Source organism: Hyla sarda, chromosome 2, assembly GCF_029499605.1.
Source record: "Hyla sarda isolate aHylSar1 chromosome 2, aHylSar1.hap1, whole genome shotgun sequence".
Classification (NCBI taxonomy): domain Eukaryota; kingdom Metazoa; phylum Chordata; class Amphibia; order Anura; family Hylidae; genus Hyla; species Hyla sarda.
Window position 1 is genome coordinate 419,268,203 of NC_079190.1, and position 22,205 is coordinate 419,290,407.

A 22,205-nucleotide genomic window follows, 5' to 3' on the forward strand; every position below is an offset into this window, starting at 1 on the left:
CAAGATTCTCTAGTCTGATTAAACCAATGTTGAACTTTTTGGTGTTTATTCTAAGCATTGTGTCTGGAGGGAACCAGGCACTGTTCATCACCTTCCCAATACCATCCCTACTGTGAATCAATGTGGTGACAGCATTATGCTTTGGGGGGTGTTTTACAGTGGTTGAGTGACCTAAAAATGGTCATCCAAAGATCCCCATCTAGCCTGACAGAACATGAGAGGATCTGCAGGGAACAATTGCAGACAATCCCAAATCCAGGTGTGCAAACCTTTGGGCACCATCCTCATGAAGACTGGTGCCTATAATCACTGCCCAAAGGGCTTCAACTAAGTACTGAGTAAAGGGTCTGAATTAGCAAAGATTTCTATTCTGTTTTCGTTTTGTCATTGTAGAGTATTGAGTGCAGAATGATAGAGAAAACCTTGTTTTTTTTTGTTTTGTTTTTTTAGCACAAAGCTGCAACACAAGATGTGAAGCAAATCTAAAGACTTTCATGAATGCATTGTATAATATTTTTAAAGCAATTTTTCCAAAATCAAACTAAAGACTGAAATATCACTGCAAAATATTGTGTGAAGACAGTATTGCCTGTTCGCACATGCCTGAGAGCCTGACCATCTTATGCTGGGTTAACATATATGAGATGTCCGGCATAGTTTCCCTCTGGCATGCACCGGAGGGAAACTGATGCTAGAACTGATCCCATTTATTTGAATGGGACAGTTCATAATCATCCAGCGTCTCCATTTTGATGCCATATGGTTGGACACGCCGGAGGGTACCGGACGGGGGAATGCAGCTTGCTGTGTTCCCCTGTCCGCCGTGCAGAAACAATGGATGCCTGATGCCATACAACTGATGACAACATCAGTTGTGGCATCAGTAGCGTCGAGATCTAGGTTGAATTCACAGCCGGATGCCGGACATATGTGAACCCCTTAGATAGTAGGCCGATCCAGATCACTGTTGAATTCTTACACAGTTTAGAAAAGTCATTTCCTCCTCATCTGACTACAGTGTTATTATAAAAAGTCACCTGTATATACAAGAATATTTAAACAGAGTAGCATTATTGGGGTATGTGTGGTATATACATTGTATTGTCTTAATTTATATTATTACCATGATGCCTAAATCACTCAGAAATACAGCTATTGTTAATTTCAAGCCAATAGTCTAAAGCTCTGTTCGCATTTCATATTTTAGGCATGTTTAGAAAAATGCATCAGGAGAAAGCCCCGACAAATACTGTATTCTGAAATGTCCATAGGTCCCCAGGCACCATGTATTTTGTCATAAATTAGGCCAGTATTTGTTGGCTTAGTTTTTCTTTCAATGGAGCAGTCTCCATTCAATATAATTTTTTTTTAATTTAGTATCAGTGGCCAATGTATGTTGCTGTAAGGAAAAATGTTGAAGGCATTTATCGGGTGATACACATGGGCCCTCATTTACTATTGCAAACCCGACATGTTTTGTCGGGTTGTGTGCCAGATTCTGTCTGCGCCAGAATTTGCGCCAGAATTGAAAAAACCCAGACTAACTCTCCATTTTGCTAAGAAAACCCGAAAAAGGGGCGTGGTCCCCGAAATGGCGCATGTTCCTGACATTTTCACAAAAACCCAACATATTTACTAAGGCTTCCTCATAAAATGTGGTGGATTTAAGCTGAGGAAAACCCTACAGATCAGAACATGTGTAAAAAAGCAAAGTGTAGGGAAAGTTGAAAATGTAGGGAAACCTTATTAAATACTGTGGAAAAAAAATTGTAGGGAATTAAAATCCACAAAGAAACCTACACAACACTTTTAGTAAATAAGGGCTATGGTGTATACCTCTAACATGGCTGAAAAATAAAGTGTGAACTGAGCCTTACCGGTGTAATTTATTGACAAAATTAAGCATTGAAAAACTAATGGATCTGGATATTAGGTGGGATAATGTCAGTATTAGAGTATTATCACCTTAAGTTTTGCTGCATACATTAATACGACTGGCCATACATATAAATAGTGACAAACACAAAACAGAGGGCACTGCTGTAAAGAGGGACCGACACCTATATCCAAGCTGTATAACAGCATATAATATGGAGCCTAATGAACTGTCACTGTGGCCAAGCGGAGTCCTAGTGCCCTTGAGTCCGGGGACCAAGAAATCCAAAGTCACTCAACAATATACAAATAGAGATAAACAGGTACCCGCACTCACCGCAAGGAAACAGCAGACCGACTCTCCTGGACTCTAGGATATGCCCGGCATCAAGCTGGTAGCAGGGCGCTCAGAGTGGAAGCAACTGACTGCAAAGTTTTGCGCAAGACGTGCTTCTTCCGGCCTCGTATCATCGTCTTGCGCAAAACTTTGCCGGCAGTCGCCTCCACTCTAAGCGCCCTGCTACCAGCTTGATGCCGGGCATATCCTAGAGTCCAGGAGAGTCGGTCTGCTGTTTCCTTGCGGTGAGTGCGGGTACCTGTTTATCTCTTTTTATATACATATAAATAGGGCTTCCAGAAATCCATGCTTATGCTGCAAAACCATCCTCATTGTGAGATGGAATTAGCTTCTGCGACAAATCTGCAGCATGATAACATAAGTGAGAATATTAATGCCAGAGACAGTTTTCTGTACAAATAAAAAAAATTGGATCTACAGTTGGCCACAGTTTATGTTACAGGTATTTATTAGTGATGAGTGGCATAGGCCATATTCGAATTCGCGATATTTCACAAATATATGGACAAATATTCGAATGAGCAATTAGATCTTTCAGCTAACTACTTTCCTATTGGTTGCTAGGGATGTTGCTAATCTCTAGCAACTGTATTTGCATCCTTCTTATTGGCCCACAGGCTCAAAGAAGGGAGGGATCAGTGTCCTCTGGAAGTGCCGAGATTCACATATTCGCTTTCTTTCGACCACAAGCTGGGATGATCATTCATAATCATTATGATGTGTACTGTGGGAAAAAAAAACGAATATTCGTCATAACAAATATATTTAGATATATTCTAAATATTCGTGAAATCACAAAGTGCCGATATTCGCGATAAAAATGTTCTATTCGAATATTCAGGCTCAACACTAGTATGTTTACAGTTTTTTTTAAACGTATATTACAGATTTCAAGATATAAGAAATTATTTTTGTCTTTTTGTATGTGTCTTATTGGAACAGGAGCTGGCAAGCAGACTCTGTAGACAGCGGTTGTCACAGTAACAGTACACCATTGAGTCCTCATTATTCAGAGACGATATATGGCGATGCCGTGCATGGGCCTATGTGTACGGGGCAGGCAACCTTGTATGATTCACAGAAGAATGACAGTGGGCCTTTGAAGGTATAAATCACAAGAAACATGTAATACTAATACTATAATGTCCAAAAATGATATCTGTAAGATGAAAGAAAATCTTCGTAAATTCTTTTATTTGTTTATAGTTGTTTAATGTTCATGAATATAGGTGACCATAGACACGGGATAACAAATAGATGGTTATTGGTGCTGATTTCATGAGCCCACATATTCTGTTCAATTTCACATGGTATAGAAGTTCTGTATGTTAGTAGAGCAAGGGAGAAATACAACTGCTAGACACCATTAGCAACATTCATCTCTGGTTTTCTTATAGATCAACCCTCCAGTGGTTGCCATGTGCCATAAACTTGGGCTTGTCTTGTTGAAACCAGAATCTGCTAAAAAAAATTAATGTATGCCTAGTAAACAGCTTTATGCCTTGCTTAGGCCATGTTTGCACAGTAGTAAAATGTATGGAATGTATTTGAGTGAATTCCGTATGGACATTCTGCTGTGTGAACATGGCCTTAGATTGGAATACAATGAGTGTGGAGCCTATATGCAAGCCATTTAAAGGGGTACTCCGCCCCTAGACATCCTATCCCTATCCAAAGGATTTCGGCTGCGGCACCCCAGATATGCACTTCTCTCTGTGCCTAATGACTAGTGATGCGGGGGGGGGGGGGGTTCTCGTGACATCACGGCCATGCCCCCTATATGCACTCCTCCACCTTGCATTGACTTGCATTGAGGAGACATGGCTGTGACATCACAAGTAGGGCGCGGCCATGACGGATAGGGGATAGGGGATAAGATGTCTAGAAGCAGAGTACCCCCTTAAAGTCACTATTAGACTCTGTAGAATTGAGCAGTAGGCACTCCATGTTCTACCTAATTGGAAACAAATTCTATTTAATCAATTGGTATCCAGGGGTCAAGTCCTAAAAAAAAAGGAGCGAGGGAACTCACCCATGATTTACACCCTAGGGCTGATCCTGCAGGGCTTTTGCTAAAGGTAATGGTGTTCCTGCTGTGAAAAAAGTGCAGGAACTCAGTTCCCAAGCGTTCCTGCGGGACTTGACCCCTGTTGGTATCATTTTATAGAACAGGGACAGCTGAGCAGATTGAAAAATATTTTTATTGGATAAAAATACTCAACGTTATTTGTAACTGACTGATTGAACCTATTCTTAGGAGCCAAATGGGCAGTGTCACTCAATGATAGGATCACCCACCCAATCACTCAATGAATGACAAGTTATACTGGATTTTTTTCCTACAAAGATATATACAATCTATATACTGTGTGTATATATATATATATATATATATATATATATATATATATATATATATGTATATATATATATATATATATATATATATATATATATATATATTATCTTCTCAGCTCTTTCTGCTTGATGACATGATGTCGGTAGATAAGAGACAGCAATGATCAGGCATGGTAAATACACTAGCCATGATCATTGCTTGTCTTGTAGAAAAAGTGATGTCTATAAGCATCCTTATGTGCCTACAAACCACTGAACAGATCCATAGGTGCACTTACTTATGTAAACGTGGAGGATGCATAGAATATGTGATTTACTGATTTACTGCAATGTTAAAGACTATTTAAATCGGCACTGACTGTGATATTTTTTTTTATATATATATATATATATATATATATATTTTTTTTTTATTTATGTATTTTTTTTTACACATTGCAGATAGATAAAGAGACCAACACAGAAGATATCTTTCCAGAAGATGTTAGTATTCTGAAAAAGGAGAGATCCTGCCGCAGGTCTCGCGGGTCTCCCTTTGTCCGTAGCAGCACAATTGTCCGCTCTCAGACCTTTTCCCCGGGAGCACGGAATCAGTATGTTTGCAGAGTAAGTTTTACTGGAAAATAAGTCAAAGGTCCTATTGTGCCTAATGCATTTTTAGCCACAGTAAATTTTTCCGATAAAATTTAAATTTTGATATACAGAGGATTTTTACAGAATCTCATGATTAGCCCCACCAGCAGCTGTACTGTATAGCTGCATTGCTTCTAGTGGAAAATACCCCATAATACAGCCCTTCTTTGTAACACATGACTTCACGTGGAGCCCTGCATCGGGAATGGGGTCCTGCAGGTCCTAGTGTGGGACCCAATAAAAATAAAACTTGCGGGCGTGGGTGGTAATGAGGTTGTTGAAGGCAGAAGCGGGATTAAGAAAGCAGTCCAGCGCAGGGCTCTACTTCACAGTGTATGCTATCATATGTCTCTGTACATAGAGTTCTACCATATACCTACAGCCTAACTGAGCAGGTATTGAGTTTACACTGTCTTCATGTTCTTCTTTGGCATTGGCCAAAAGCATGTTTGTATCTCAGAATTTCTTTAGCCTGTTTTACCTGGTCCTTAAAGGGATATTACGGCCTTCTACATTTTATCCCCTATCCAAAGGATAGGGCATAAGATATATGATTGCAGGGGTCCCACCACTGGGACCCCTGCCAGCTCGGTGCAGCCCCCGGCATTCTGTGCCAGGTGCTGCCTCCGAGACGTGACGTCACACCACGCCCCCTCCATTCATGTCGTCATGCCCCCTCCCATAGACATGAATGGAGGGGGTGTTGCATGACGTCAAATGGGGGCATGGTCGTGATGTCAAATTTCGGTCTCAGAGGCAGTGCCCGGCACAGAATGCCGGGGACTGCTCTGAGATTGCGGGGATCCCAGCGGCAGGACCCCTGCAGTTATACATATTATGCCCTATCCTTTGGATAGGGGGTAAGATTTAGAAAGCCAGAATATCCCTTTAAGGACCAGGTAAAATAGGCTAAAGAAATTCTGAGATACACACATGCTTTTAGCCAATGCCAAAGAAGAACCATATGGCCACCATGGTTTTAAATGCAAAGTTGATCTTTTCATATACTGTAGCTTTTATATCAACTTTATCAAGAAATGAATAAGGAATTTACCTGTTTCTATCGAGAACCTTAGATCTGTTAATCACATTGCGTCATTCTATTCCACATTAGGATGTTCAGCCTGTAAACACTGGGCACTATACCAGCCTTGTATAATATGAACATTTTTTTTTTATTTAGCTATATCGAAGTGACAGCGATAGTTCAACATTGCCAAGAAAATCACCTTTCATCCGAAATACACTGGAAAGGCGAACACTACGCTATAAACAGGTATGAAGACATTTTAGTACTTTATCATTGTTCTAAAATAGACAATCACATGCTTTGTTTCCTAGAGAACAGTAGGATTGACACTTTTTAGATTAAACACTGTTATACAGGCTGTGCACTCACTACTTTACATTGTTATCGGAGGGTCAGTTCCTCAGTGTTGTCACATGAAAAGATATAATAAAATGATGACACAAATGTGAGGGGGGGGGACTCACTTATGGGAGATACTGTATATAATGTGAGGGGTGGACTCACTTATGGGATATAAGATATATAATGTGAGGGGTGGACTCACTTATGGGAGATACTGTATATAATGTGAGGGGTGGACTCACTTATGGGATATAAGATATATAATGTGAGGGGTGGACTCACTTATAGGAGATACTGTATATATAATGTGAGGGGTGGACTCACTTATGGGAGATACTGTATATATAATGTGAGGGGTGGACTCACTTATGTGAGATACTGTAAATAATGTGAGGGGTGGACTCACTTATGGGATATACTGTATATAATGTGAGGGGTGGACTCACTTATGGGAGATACTGTATATAATGTGAGGAGTGGACTCACTTATGGGAGATACTGTATATATAATGTGAGGGGTGGACTCACTTATGGGAGATACTGTATATATAATGTGAGGGGTGGACTCACTTATGGGAGATACTGTATATAATGTGAGGGGTGGACTCACTTATGGGAGATGCTGTGTATAATGTGAGGGGTGGACTCACTTATGGGAGATACTGTATATAATGTGAGGGGTGGACTCACTTATGGGATATACTGTATATGATGTGAGGGGTGGACTCACTTATGGGAGATAATGTATATATAATGTGAGGGGTGGACTCACTTATGGGATATACTGTATATAATGTGAGGGGTGGACTCACTTATGGGAGATACTGTATATAATGTGAGGGGTGGACTCACTTATGGGAGATGCTGTGTATAATGTGAGGGGTGGACTCACTTATGGGAGATACTGTATATAATGTGAGGGGTGGACTCACTTATGGGATATACTGTATATGATGTGAGGGGTGGACTCACTTATGGGAGATAATGTATATATAATGTGAGGGGTGGACTCACTTATGGGATATACTGTATATAATGTGAGGGGTGGACTCACTTATGGGAGATACTGTATATATAATGTGAGGGGTGGACTCACTTATGAGAGATACTGTATATAATGTGAGGGGTGGACTCACTTATGGGATATACTGTATATGATGTGAGGGGTGGACTCACTTATGGGAAATAATGTATATATAATGTGAGGGGTGGACTCACTTATGGGATATACTGTATATAATGTGAGGGGAGGACTCACTTATGGGATATACTGTATGTATAATGTGAGGGGTGGACTCACTTATGGGAGATACTGTATATAATGTGAGGGGTGGACTCACTTATGGGAGATACTGTATATAATATGAGGGGTGGACTCACTTATGGGAGATACTGTATATATAATGTGAGGGGTGGACTCACTTATGGGAGATACTGTATATAATGTGAGGGGTGGACTCACTTATGGGAGATGCTGTGTATAATGTGAGGGGTGGACTCACTTATGGGAGATACTGTATATATAATGTGAGGGGTGGACTCACTTATGGGAGATACTGTATATATAATGTGAGGGGTGGACTCTCTTATGGGAGATACTGTATATATAATGTGAGGGGTGGACTCACTTATGGGATATACTGCATATATAATGTGAGGGGTGGACTCACTTATGGGAGATACTGTATATATAATGTGAGGGGAGGACTCACTTATGGGAGATACTGTATATAATCTGAGGAGTGGACTCACTTATGGGAGATACTGTATATATAATGTGAGGGGTGGACTCACTTATGGGATATACTGTATATATAATGTGAGGGGTGGACTCACTTATGGGAGATACTGTATATAATGTGAGGGGTGGACTCACTTATGGGAGATACTGTATATAATGTGAGGGGTGGACTCACTTATGGGAGATGCTGTGTATAATGTGAGGGGTGGACTCACTTATGGGAGATACTGTATATAATGTGAGGGGTGGACTCACTTATGGGATATACTGTATATGATGTGAGGGGTGGACTCACTTATGGGAGATAATGTATATATAATGTGAGGGGTGGACTCACTTATGGGATATACTGTATATATAATGTGAGGGGTGGACTCACTTATGGGAGATACTGTATATAATGTGAGGGGTGGACTCACTTATGGGAGATACTGTATATAATGTGAGGGGTGGACTCACTTATGGGAGATACTGTATATAATGTGAGGGGTGGACTCACTTATGGGATATACTGTATATATAATGTGAGGGGTGGACTCACTTATGGGAGATACTATATATAATGTGAGGGGTGGACTCACTTATGGGAGATACTGTATATAATGTGAGGGGTGGACTCACTTATGGGAGATACTGTATATAATATGAGGGGTGGACTCACTTATGGGAGATACTGTATATATAATGTGAGGGGTGGACTCACTTATGGGAGATACTGTATATAATGTGAGGGGTGGACTCACTTATGGGAGATGCTGTGTATAATGTGAGGGGTGGACTCACTTATGGGAGATACTGTATATATAATGTGAGGGGTGGACTCACTTATGGGAGATACTGTATATATAATGTGAGGGGTGGACTCTCTTATGGGAGATACTGTATATATAATGTGAGGGGTGGACTTACTTATGGGATATACTGCATATATAATGTGAGGGGTGGACTCACTTATGGGAGATACTGTATATATAATGTGAGGGGAGGACTCACTTATGGGAGATACTGTATATAATCTGAGGAGTGGACTCACTTATGGGAGATACTGTATATATAATGTGAGGGGTGGACTCACTTATGGGATATACTGTATATATAATGTGAGGGATGGACTCACTTATGGGAGATACTGTATATAATGTGAGGGGTGGACTCACTTATGGGAGATACTGTATATAATGTGAGGGGTGGACTCACTTATGGGAGATGCTGTGTATAATGTGAGGGGTGGACTCACTTATGGGAGATAATGTATATAATGTGAGGGGTGGACTCACTTATGGGATATACTGTATATGATGTGAGGGGTGGACTCACTTATGGGAGATAATGTATATATAATGTGAGGGGTGGACTCACTTATGGGATATACTGTATATATAATGTGAGGGGTGGACTCACTTATGGGAGATACTGTATATAATGTGAGGGGTGGACTCACTTATGGGAGATACTGTATATAATGTGAGGGGTGGACTCACTTATGGGAGATACTGTATATAATGTGAGGGGTGGACTCACTTATGGGAGATAATGTATATATAATGTGAGGGGTGGACTCACTTATGGGATATACTGTATATAATGTGAGGGGAGGACTCACTTATGGGATATACTGTATATATAATGTGAGGGGTGGACTCACTTATGGGATATACTGTATATAATGTGAGGGGAGGACTCACTTATGGGATATACTGTATATATAATGTGAGGGGTGGACTCACTTATGGGAGATACTGTATATAATATGAGGGGTGGACTCACTTATGGGAGATACTGTATATATAATGTGAGGGGTGGACTCACTTATGGGAGATACTGTATATAATGTGAGGGGTTGACTCACTTATGGGAGATGCTGTATATAATGTGAGGGGGGGGGAGACTCACTTATGGGAGATACTGTATATATAATGTGAGGGGTGGACTCACTTATGGGAGATACTGTATATATAATGTGAGGGGTGGACTCACTTATGGGAGATACTGTATATATAATGTGAGGGGTGGACTCACTTATGGGATATACTGTATATATAATGTGAGGGGTGGACTCACTTATGGGAGATACTGTATATAATGTGAGGGGTGGACTCACTTATGGGAGATACTGTATATAATGTGAGGGGTGGACTCACTTATGGGAGATGCTGTGTATAATGTGAGGGGTGGACTCACTTATGGGAGATACTGTATATAATGTGAGGGGTGGACTCACTTATGGGATATACTGTATATGATGTGAGGGGTGGACTCACTTATGGGAGATAATGTATATATAATGTGAGGGGTGGACTCACTTATGGGATATACTGTATATATAATGTGAGGGGTGGACTCACTTATGGGAGATACTGTATATAATGTGAGGGGTGGACTCACTTATGGGAGATACTGTATATAATGTGAGGGGTGGACTCACTTATGGGAGATACTGTATATAATGTGAGGGGTGGACTCACTTATGGGAGATAATGTATATATAATGTGAGGGGTGGACTCACTTATGGGATATACTGTATATAATGTGAGGGGAGGACTCACTTATGGGATATACTGTATATATAATGTGAGGGGTGGACTCACTTATGGGATATACTGTATATAATGTGAGGGGAGGACTCACTTATGGGATATACTGTATATATAATGTGAGGGGTGGACTCACTTATGGGAGATACTGTATATAATGTGAGGGGTGGACTCACTTATGGGAGATACTGTATATAATATGAGGGGTGGACTCACTTATGGGAGATACTGTATATATAATGTGAGGGGTGGACTCACTTATGGGAGATACTGTATATAATGTGAGGGGTGGACTCACTTATGGGAGATGCTGTATATAATGTGAGGGGGGGGGATACTCACTTATGGGAGATACTGTATATATAATGTGAGGGGTGGACTCACTTATGGGAGATACTGTATATATAATGTGAGGGGTGGACTCACTTATGGGAGATACTGTATATATAATGTGAGGGGTGGACTCACTTATGGGATATACTGCATATATAATGTGAGGGGTGGACTCACTTATGGGAGATGCTGTGTATAATGTGAGGGGTGGACTCACTTATGGGAGATACTGTATATAATGTGAGGGGTGGACTCACTTATGGGATATACTGTATATGATGTGAGGGGTGGACTCACTTATGGGAGATAATGTATATATAATGTGAGGGGTGGACTCACTTATGGGATATACTGTATATATAATGTGAGGGGTGGACTCACTTATGGGAGATACTGTATATAATGTGAGGGGTGGACTCACTTATGGGAGATACTGTATATAATGTGAGGGGTGGACTCACTTATGGGAGATGCTGTGTATAATGTGAGGGGTGGACTCACTTATGGGAGATAATGTATATATAATGTGAGGGGTGCACTCACTTATGGGATATACTGTATATAATGTGAGGGGAGGACTCACTTATGGGATATACTGTATATATAATGTGAGGGGTGGACTCACTTATGGGAGATACTGTATATAATGTGAGGGGTGGACTCACTTATGGGAGATACTGTATATAATATGAGGGGTGGACTCACTTATGGGATATACTGTATATAATGTGAGGGGTGGACTCACTTATGGGATATACTGCATATATAATGTGAGGGGTGGACTCACTTATGGGAGATACTGTATATATAATGTGAGGGGTGGACTCACTTATGTGATATACTGTATATAATGTGAGGGGTGGAGTCACTTATGGGATATACTGTATATAATGTGAGGGGTGGAGTCACTTATGGGAGATACTGTATATATAATGTGAGGGGTGGACTCACTTATGGGAGATACTGTATATATAATGTGAGGGGTGGACTCACTTATGGGAGATACTGTATATAATCTGAGGAGTGGACTCACTTATGGGAGATACTGTATATAATGTGAGGGGTGGAGTCACTTATGGGAGATACTGTATATATATATAATGTGAGGGGTGGACTCACTTATGGGAGATACTGTATATATAATGTGAGGGGTGGACTCACTTATGGGAGATACTGTATATATAATGTGAGGGGTGGACTCACTTATGGGAGATACTATATATAATGTGAGGGGTGGACTCACTTATGGGAGATACTGTATATATAATGTGAGGGGTGGACTCTCTTATGGGAGATACTGTATATATAATGTGAGGGGTGGACTCACTTATGGGAGATACTGTATATATAATGTGAGGGGTGGACTCACTTATGGGAGATACTGTATATAATGTGAGAGGTGGAGTCACTTATAGGAGATACTGTATATATAATGTGAGGAGTGGACTCACTTATGGGATATACTGTATATATTGTGAGGGGTGGACTCACTTATGGGAGATACTGTATATATAATGTGAGGGGTGGACTCACTTATGGGATATACTGTATATAATGTGAGGAGTGGACTCACTTATGGGAGATACAGTATATAATATGAGGGGTGGACTCACTTATGGGAGATACTGTATATATAATGTGAAGGGTGGAGTCACTTATGGGAGATACTGTATATAATGTGAGGGGAGGACTCACTTATGGGATATACTGTATATATAATGTGAGGGGTGGACTCACTTATGGGATATACTGTATATAATATGAGGGGTGGACTCACTTATGGGAGATACTGTATATAATATGAGGGGTGGACTCACTTATGGGAGATACTGTATATATAATGTGAGGGGTGGACTCACTTATGGGATATACTGTATATAATGTGAGGGGTGGACTCACTTATGGGAGATACTGTATATAATGTGAGGGGTGGACTCACTTATGGGAGATACTGTATATATAATGTGAGGGGTGGACTCACTTATGTGATATACTGTATATAATGTGAGGGGTGGAGTCACTTATGGGATATACTGTATATAATGTGAGGGGTGGAGTCACTTATGGGAGATACTGTATATATAATGTGAGGGGTGGACTCACTTATGGGAGATACTGTATATATAATGTGAGGGGTGGACTCACTTATGGGAGATACTGTATATAATCTGAGGAGTGGACTCACTTATGGGAGATACTGTATATAATGTGAGGGGTGGAGTCACTTATGGGAGATACTGTATATATATATAATGTGAGGGGTGGACTCACTTATGGGAGATACTGTATATATAATGTGAGGGGTGGACTCACTTATGGGAGATACTGTATATATAATGTGAGGGGTGGACTCACTTATGGGAGATACTATATATAATGTGAGGGGTGGACTCACTTATGGGAGATACTGTATATATAATGTGAGGGGTGGACTCTCTTATGGGAGATACTGTATATATAATGTGAGGGGTGGACTCACTTATGGGAGATACTGTATATATAATGTGAGGGGTGGACTCACTTATGGGAGATACTGTATATAATGTGAGAGGTGGAGTCACTTATAGGAGATACTGTATATATAATGTGAGGGGTGGACTCACTTATGGGATATACTGTATATATTGTGAGGGGTGGACTCACTTATGGGAGATACTGTATATATAATGTGAGGGGTGGACTCACTTATGGGATATACTGTATATAATGTGAGGAGTGGACTCACTTATGGGAGATACAGTATATAATATGAGGGGTGGACTCACTTATGGGAGATACTGTATATAATGTGAGGGGTGGACTCACTTATGGGATATACTGTATATGATGTGAGGGGTGGACTCACTTATGGGAGATAATGTATATATAATGTGAGGGGTGGACTCACTTATGGGATATACTGTATATATAATGTGAGGGGTGGACTCACTTATGGGAGATACTGTATATAATGTGAGGGGTGGACTCACTTATGGGAGATACTGTATATAATGTGAGGGGTGGACTCACTTATGGGAGATACTGTATATAATGTGAGGGGTGGACTCACTTATGGGATATACTGTATATATAATGTGAGGGGTGGACTCACTTATGGGAGATACTATATATAATGTGAGGGGTGGACTCACTTATGGGAGATACTGTATATAATGTGAGGGGTGGACTCACTTATGGGAGATACTGTATATAATATGAGGGGTGGACTCACTTATGGGAGATACTGTATATATAATGTGAGGGGTGGACTCACTTATGGGAGATACTGTATATAATGTGAGGGGTGGACTCACTTATGGGAGATGCTGTGTATAATGTGAGGGGTGGACTCACTTATGGGAGATACTGTATATATAATGTGAGGGGTGGACTCACTTATGGGAGATACTGTATATATAATGTGAGGGGTGGACTCTCTTATGGGAGATACTGTATATATAATGTGAGGGGTGGACTCACTTATGGGATATACTGCATATATAATGTGAGGGGTGGACTCACTTATGGGAGATACTGTATATATAATGTGAGGGGAGGACTCACTTATGGGAGATACTGTATATAATCTGAGGAGTGGACTCACTTATGGGAGATACTGTATATATAATGTGAGGGGTGGACTCACTTATGGGATATACTGTATATATAATGTGAGGGATGGACTCACTTATGGGAGATACTGTATATAATGTGAGGGGTGGACTCACTTATGGGAGATACTGTATATAATGTGAGGGGTGGACTCACTTATGGGAGATGCTGTGTATAATGTGAGGGGTGGACTCACTTATGGGAGATAATGTATATAATGTGAGGGGTGGACTCACTTATGGGATATACTGTATATGATGTGAGGGGTGGACTCACTTATGGGAGATAATGTATATATAATGTGAGGGGTGGACTCACTTATGGGATATACTGCATATATAATGTGAGGGGTGGACTCACTTATGGGAGATGCTGTGTATAATGTGAGGGGTGGACTCACTTATGGGAGATACTGTATATAATGTGAGGGGTGGACTCACTTATGGGATATACTGTATATGATGTGAGGGGTGGACTCACTTATGGGAGATAATGTATATATAATGTGAGGGGTGGACTCACTTATGGGATATACTGTATATATAATGTGAGGGGTGGACTCACTTATGGGAGATACTGTATATAATGTGAGGGGTGGACTCACTTATGGGAGATACTGTATATAATGTGAGGGGTGGACTCACTTATGGGAGATACTGTATATATAATGTGAGGGGTGGACTCACTTATGGGATATACTGCATATATAATGTGAGGGGTGGACTCACTTATGGGAGATGCTGTGTATAATGTGAGGGGTGGACTCACTTATGGGAGATACTGTATATAATGTGAGGGGTGGACTCACTTATGGGATATACTGTATATGATGTGAGGGGTGGACTCACTTATGGGAGATAATGTATATATAATGTGAGGGGTGGACTCACTTATGGGATATACTGTATATATAATGTGAGGGGTGGACTCACTTATGGGAGATACTGTATATAATGTGAGGGGTGGACTCACTTATGGGAGATACTGTATATAATGTGAGGGGTGGACTCACTTATGGGAGATGCTGTGTATAATGTGAGGGGTGGACTCACTTATGGGAGATAATGTATATATAATGTGAGGGGTGCACTCACTTATGGGATATACTGTATATAATGTGAGGGGAGGACTCACTTATGGGATATACTGTATATATAATGTGAGGGGTGGACTCACTTATGGGAGATACTGTATATAATGTGAGGGGTGGACTCACTTATGGGAGATACTGTATATAATATGAGGGGTGGACTCACTTATGGGATATACTGTATATAATGTGAGGGGTGGACTCACTTATGGGATATACTGCATATATAATGTGAGGGGTGGACTCACTTATGGGAGATACTGTATATATAATGTGAGGGGTGGACTCACTTATGTGATATACTGTATATAATGTGAGGGGTGGAGTCACTTATGGGATATACTGTATATAATGTGAGGGGTGGAGTCACTTATGGGAGATACTGTATATATAATGTGAGGGGTGGACTCACTTATGGGAGATACTGTATATATAATGTGAGGGGTGGACTCACTTATGGGAGATACTGTATATAATCTGAGGAGTGGACTCACTTATGGGAGATACTGTATATAATGTGAGGGGTGGAGTCACTTATGGGAGATACTGTATATATATATAATGTGAGGGGTGGACTCACTTATGGGAGATACTGTATATATAATGTGAGGGGTGGACTCACTTATGGGAGATACTGTATATATAATGTGAGGGGTGGACTCACTTATGGGAGATACTATATATAATGTGAGGGGTGGACTCACTTATGGGAGATACTGTATATATAACGTGAGGGGTGGACTCTCTTATGGGAGATACTGTATATATAATGTGAGGGGTGGACTCACTTATGGGAGATACTGTATATATAATGTGAGGGGTGGACTCACTTATGGGAGATACTGTATATAATGTGAGAGGTGGAGTCACTTATAGGAGATACTGTATATATAATGTGAGGGGTGGACTCACTTATGGGATATACTGTATATATTGTGAGGGGTGGACTCACTTATGGGAGATACTGTATATATAATGTGAGGGGTGGACTCACTTATGGGATATACTGTATATAATGTGAGGAGTGGACTCACTTATGGGAGATACAGTATATAATATGAGGGGTGGACTCACTTATTGGAGATACTGTATATATAATGTGAAGGGTGGAGTCACTTATGGGAGATACTGTATATAATGTGAGGGGAGGACTCACTTATGGGATATACTGTATATATAATGTGAGGGGTGGACTCACTTATGGGATATACTGTATATAATATGAGGGGTGGACTCACTTATGGGAGATACTGTATATAATATGAGGGGTGGACTCACTTATGGGAGATACTGTATATATAATGTGAGGGGTGGACTCACTTATGGGATATACTGTATATAATGTGAGGGGTGGACTCACTTATGGGAGATACTGTATATAATGTGAGGGGTGGACTCACTTATGGGAGATACTGTATATATAATGTGAGGGGTGGACTCACTTATGTGATATACTGTATATAATGTGAGGGGTGGAGTCACTTATGGGATATACTGTATATAATGTGAGGGGTGGAGTCACTTATGGGAGATACTGTATATATAATGTGAGGGGTGGACTCACTTATGGGAGATACTGTATATATAATGTGAGGGGTGGACTCACTTATGGGAGATACTGTATATAATCTGAGGAGTGGACTCACTTATGGGAGATACTGTATATAATGTGAGGGGTGGAGTCACTTATGGGAGATACTGTATATATATATAATGTGAGGGGTGGACTCACTTATGGGAGATACTGTATATATAATGTGAGGGGTGGACTCACTTATGGGAGATACTGTATATATAATGTGAGGGGTGGACTCACTTATGGGAGATACTATATATAATGTGAGGGGTGGACTCACTTATGGGAGATACTGTATATATAATGTGAGGGGTGGACTCTCTTATGGGAGATACTGTATATATAATGTGAGGGGTGGACTCACTTATGGGAGATACTGTATATATAATGTGAGGGGTGGACTCACTTATGGGAGATACTGTATATAATGTGAGAGGTGGAGTCACTTATAGGAGATACTGTATATATAATGTGAGGGGTGGACTCACTTATGGGATATACTGTATATATTGTGAGGGGTGGACTCACTTATGGGAGATACTGTATATATAATGTGAGGGGTGGACTCACTTATGGGATATACTGTATATAATGTGAGGAGTGGACTCACTTATGGGAGATACAGTATATAATATGAGGGGTGGACTCACTTATGGGAGATACTGTATATATAATGTGAAGGGTGGAGTCACTTATGGGAGATACTGTATATAATGTGAGGGGAGGACTCACTTATGGGATATACTGTATATATAATGTGAGGGGTGGACTCACTTATGGGATATACTGTATATAATATGAGGGGTGGACTCACTTATGGGAGATACTGTATATAATATGAGGGGTGGACTCACTTATGGGAGATACTGTATATATAATGTGAGGGGTGGACTCACTTATGGGATATACTGTATATAATGTGAGGGGTGGACTCACTTATGGGAGATACTGTATATAATGTGAGGGGTGCACTCACTTATGGGAGATACTGTATATAATGTGAGGGGTGGACTCACTTATGGGATATACTGTATATAATTTGAGGGGTGGACTCACTTATGGGATATACTGATAGATAGATAGATAGATAGATAGATAGGTAGGTAGGTAGGTAGGTAGATAGATAGGTAGACATGAGATAGATAAAATTAGATAGATACATAGATAGATACATGGAGATAGATAGGTTTTGTATGTTACATAAGGTGGCTATTCATTTGCCTATTCTTTGTATTAACCTTTATTTGTATTTTCCTCTTGCAGCAAGCCTGCCAGTCTTCCATGGCAGAGATCATGGCAAGGACGTCTCTTGACCTGGAGCTGGATCTCCAGGCTTCCAGAACAAAGCAGAGACAATTAAATGAGGAAATAAATGCTCTTAAAGAGCTCAAGCAACGTCTGGAAGAAGTTCAGCATCGAGGCCAGAGTGAGCTTCCTCAATGGGTTCTGCGTGATGACCGATTCCGCAGTTTGCTTTTGGAGGCTGAAAGACAAGTATGTCTTATTTCATTAACTCTTTGGAACATATAAACTTTCAGTAACTAAATTGCTATATAATATAGATTTTTTTGTAGTTTTTGTAATTAAACTATATAGTAAGCACAACATATGTTCGTATCTCCAATTAGATGTTAAGGTGATCTATTTATTTATATATTTTTTTTGCTGTGGTGAAAGAATAAAATGTTGCAGCACTCATCCCGATCTATTTTAACTTTATTGTATGCAGGTCAGATGCACAGGCAATAACTGTTTTGCTATAACAATAGCTTTTTCACACCCTTGTAGTGTTTTTTTTTTTTTTTTTGCTTTGTCAAGGACTGGACATATGACTGCATTATAAGTAGCCATTGAGTTTATATCATGACTGTTTTAATACGTTTTTATGCCTGTTTGTTGCCAGTAAATTTTGTAATTCTTGTTTCCATTATCCAGACAAGACAGACCAAACTTGAGCAGCACCAAGAACAAGCAGCGGAGAATATGCTTAAGAAGGCTTCTAAAGAAGTACTGCAGCTGCGTGGTCGAAACCAGAAGGAACCTTTACAGGTGCAGACCTTCAGGTAAGATGAAGTAAGGGGTTAAGCACTAACAATGTAGAGAATCATCTGTTGGTCAGTTTAAAGTGTACCTCTCATCAAAAAAACTTTTGATATATTATAGATTAATGTATGCAGAATAACTTTACAATTGCATGTTATTAAAAAATATGCTTCTTTCTATTTAATTTTCCACTTTGAAGAAATAACCACTAGGAGTCTCCCTACCAGTCCTGGCAGCAAGCATTTCAAACTCGTGCTGGAGTCCTAAACACTACGAGCTGCCAGTCTGCTTTGTTCACAAAGGAGAACACTCAGAGCTGCCAGCCTGCTTTGTTCACAGCCTGTTTGGCTGTGAACAAAGCAGGCTGGCAGCTCTGAGTGTTTAGGACTCCAGCATGAGTCAGAAATGCTTGCTGACAGGACTGATCGGGAAAAATACAATAGAAAGAAGCATATTTTTCATTATCATGCTATTGGAAAGTTATTCAACATTCATTAATCTAAAATATATCAAAAGTTTATTTGATGAGAGGTACCCTTTAAATAAAGCCTTATTAATATGTTTGTAGATACTTTATCTTTTCAATTTTGTAGACTGTTGTTTTACATTCTTTTACATAATCTTGAAAAATCTACATATTGCACATTGGAGGGAATATACGAAGACTGCAGTTTCACACTTTGATATTAAAGGGGTACTCCACTGCCCCAGTGTTAGAAACATTTTGTTCCAAAAGCTGGGTGCGGGCTGCAGGGGGTTGTGACATCATGCCCATGCCAATTGTGGCATCACGCCAATTGTGGCATCACGCCACACCCCCTCAATGCAAGTCTATGGGAGGGGGCATGGCAGCCACCACGCCCCCGCCCATAGACTTGCATAGAGGGGGCGTGGTGTGACATTACAAGGGGTGTGACAATCAAGACCCCCCGCAGCTCACACCCAGCGTTCAGAACAAAATGTTTTGAATGCTGGGGCAGTGGAATACCCCTTTAACCCCTTAACGACCAAGGACGTATATTTTCATCCTTGGCAGGCTCCCGCGTGACCCCGTGTTATATCGGCTATTAACCCTTTAGATGCGGCGTTCAAAGTTGAACGCGGCGTCTAAACCGAAATTGAAAGCTGCTCGGCTGCTCAGCGGGGCTGATCGGGACCAACGCAGTGAAAATGCGGTGTCCCGATCAGCTGGGACATGAGCGGAGGTCCTCTTAACTGCCTCCGCCGTGTCCCCTCGGCGATTGATTGCTCCAAGCTTGAGATTGAGGCTTGAGCAATCGACCGCCGATAACGCTAATCATTGCAAAGCTATGGCTTTGCAGTGAACAGTGCTGGCAATCAGTGTGTGCTGTGTTATAGCTCCCTATGGGAGCTATAACACTGCAAAAAAAAGTGTAAAAAAAAGTTAATAAATATGATTTAACCCTTTTCTTAATAAAAGTTCAAGTCACCCCCCTTTTCCCATAAAAAAAAAACACCATGCAAATAAAAATAAATATAAACATATGTGGTATTGCCGCGTGCGTAAATGTCCGAACTATAAAAATATATCATTAATTAAACCGCACAGTCAATGGCGTACACGCAAAAAAATTCCAAATTCCAAAATAATGTAAAAAAAGTCCCAAAAAGCAATCAAAAAGTCCGATCAATACAAAAATGGTACCTCTAAAAACTTCAGATCACGGCGCAAAAAATGAGCCCTCAAACCGCCCCATATGCGGAAAAATAAAAAAGTTATAGGGGTCAGAAGATGACATTTTTAAACGTATAAATTTTCCTGCATGTAGTTATGATTTTTTACAGAAGTACGACAAAACAAACCTATATAAGTAGGGTATCATTTTAATCGTATGGACCTACAGAATAAAGATAAGGTGTCATCTTTACCGAAAAATATACTGCGTAGAAACGGAAGCCCCCAAAATTTACAAAATGGCGTTTTTTCTTCAATTTCGCCGCATAATGATTTTTTTTTTCGTTTCATTTCATGACTGATGTCACTGCAAAGTAGAATTGGTGGCGCAATAAATAATCCATCATATGGATATCAATCAGCAGGCACCCCGTGCAAATGCCCAGGGGGGTCATCAGACCCCTCCATGTCGGCGATCGGCGCAAATCGCAAGTGAATTCACACTTGCGATTTGCGCCGATTCCGGGTCATTCGGGTCTATGGTGACCCGGTGACCCGGAATAGAAGGGGGATCGCGGTTGTCTAAGACACCCACGATCCCCCTGTAGCCATAGGAGTGAGGTGGCAGAGGTGCCACCCCTCCTATCTCTGCTATTGGTGGTCTAGACGCGACCACCAATAGCAGATTAGGGGCGGGGGGGTTTACTTTCATTTTCCCCGTTCTGCCCACCCACAATAGGCGGGGCAGGACGGGGAAATGACGGGGACCGAACGCCGAAGATCCACTTACCCGTCGGTGGAAGCTGCGGGACCGGATCAGCGGCGGTGATCGGCGCGGGCGGCGATGTCGTGCAGCAGAAGAGGACGGCTCCATGTATCCAACGGAAGCTGATAAGTTGCCTAGCAACATCTAGAGGGCTACAGTCTGAGACTGTAGCCCTCCAGATGTTGCAAAACTACAACTCCCAGCATGCCCAGACAGCTGCTGGGCATGGTGGGAGATGCAGTATTGCAACAGCTGGAGGTCTACAGTTTAGAGACCACTGCACAGTGATCTCTATACT

At 40.8% G+C, this 22,205-nt stretch overlaps 1 protein-coding gene across 3 annotated transcripts in view; it reads left to right on the forward strand.

Moving 5' to 3' along the window:
* The window catches only part of WWC3 (WWC family member 3), a 214,728-nt gene that overhangs the window by 186,448 nt on the left and 6,075 nt on the right, over positions 1-22,205 (forward strand). For all 3 annotated transcript variants that reach the window (XM_056558881.1, XM_056558883.1, XM_056558884.1), the window contains 5 exons: positions 3,176-3,338; positions 5,033-5,197; positions 6,408-6,500; positions 18,726-18,956; positions 19,398-19,525. In XM_056558881.1, the coding sequence (XP_056414856.1) occupies positions 3,176-3,338; positions 5,033-5,197; positions 6,408-6,500; positions 18,726-18,956; positions 19,398-19,525 (780 nt within the window). The remainder of the gene's footprint in view (positions 1-3,175; positions 3,339-5,032; positions 5,198-6,407; positions 6,501-18,725; positions 18,957-19,397; positions 19,526-22,205) is intronic.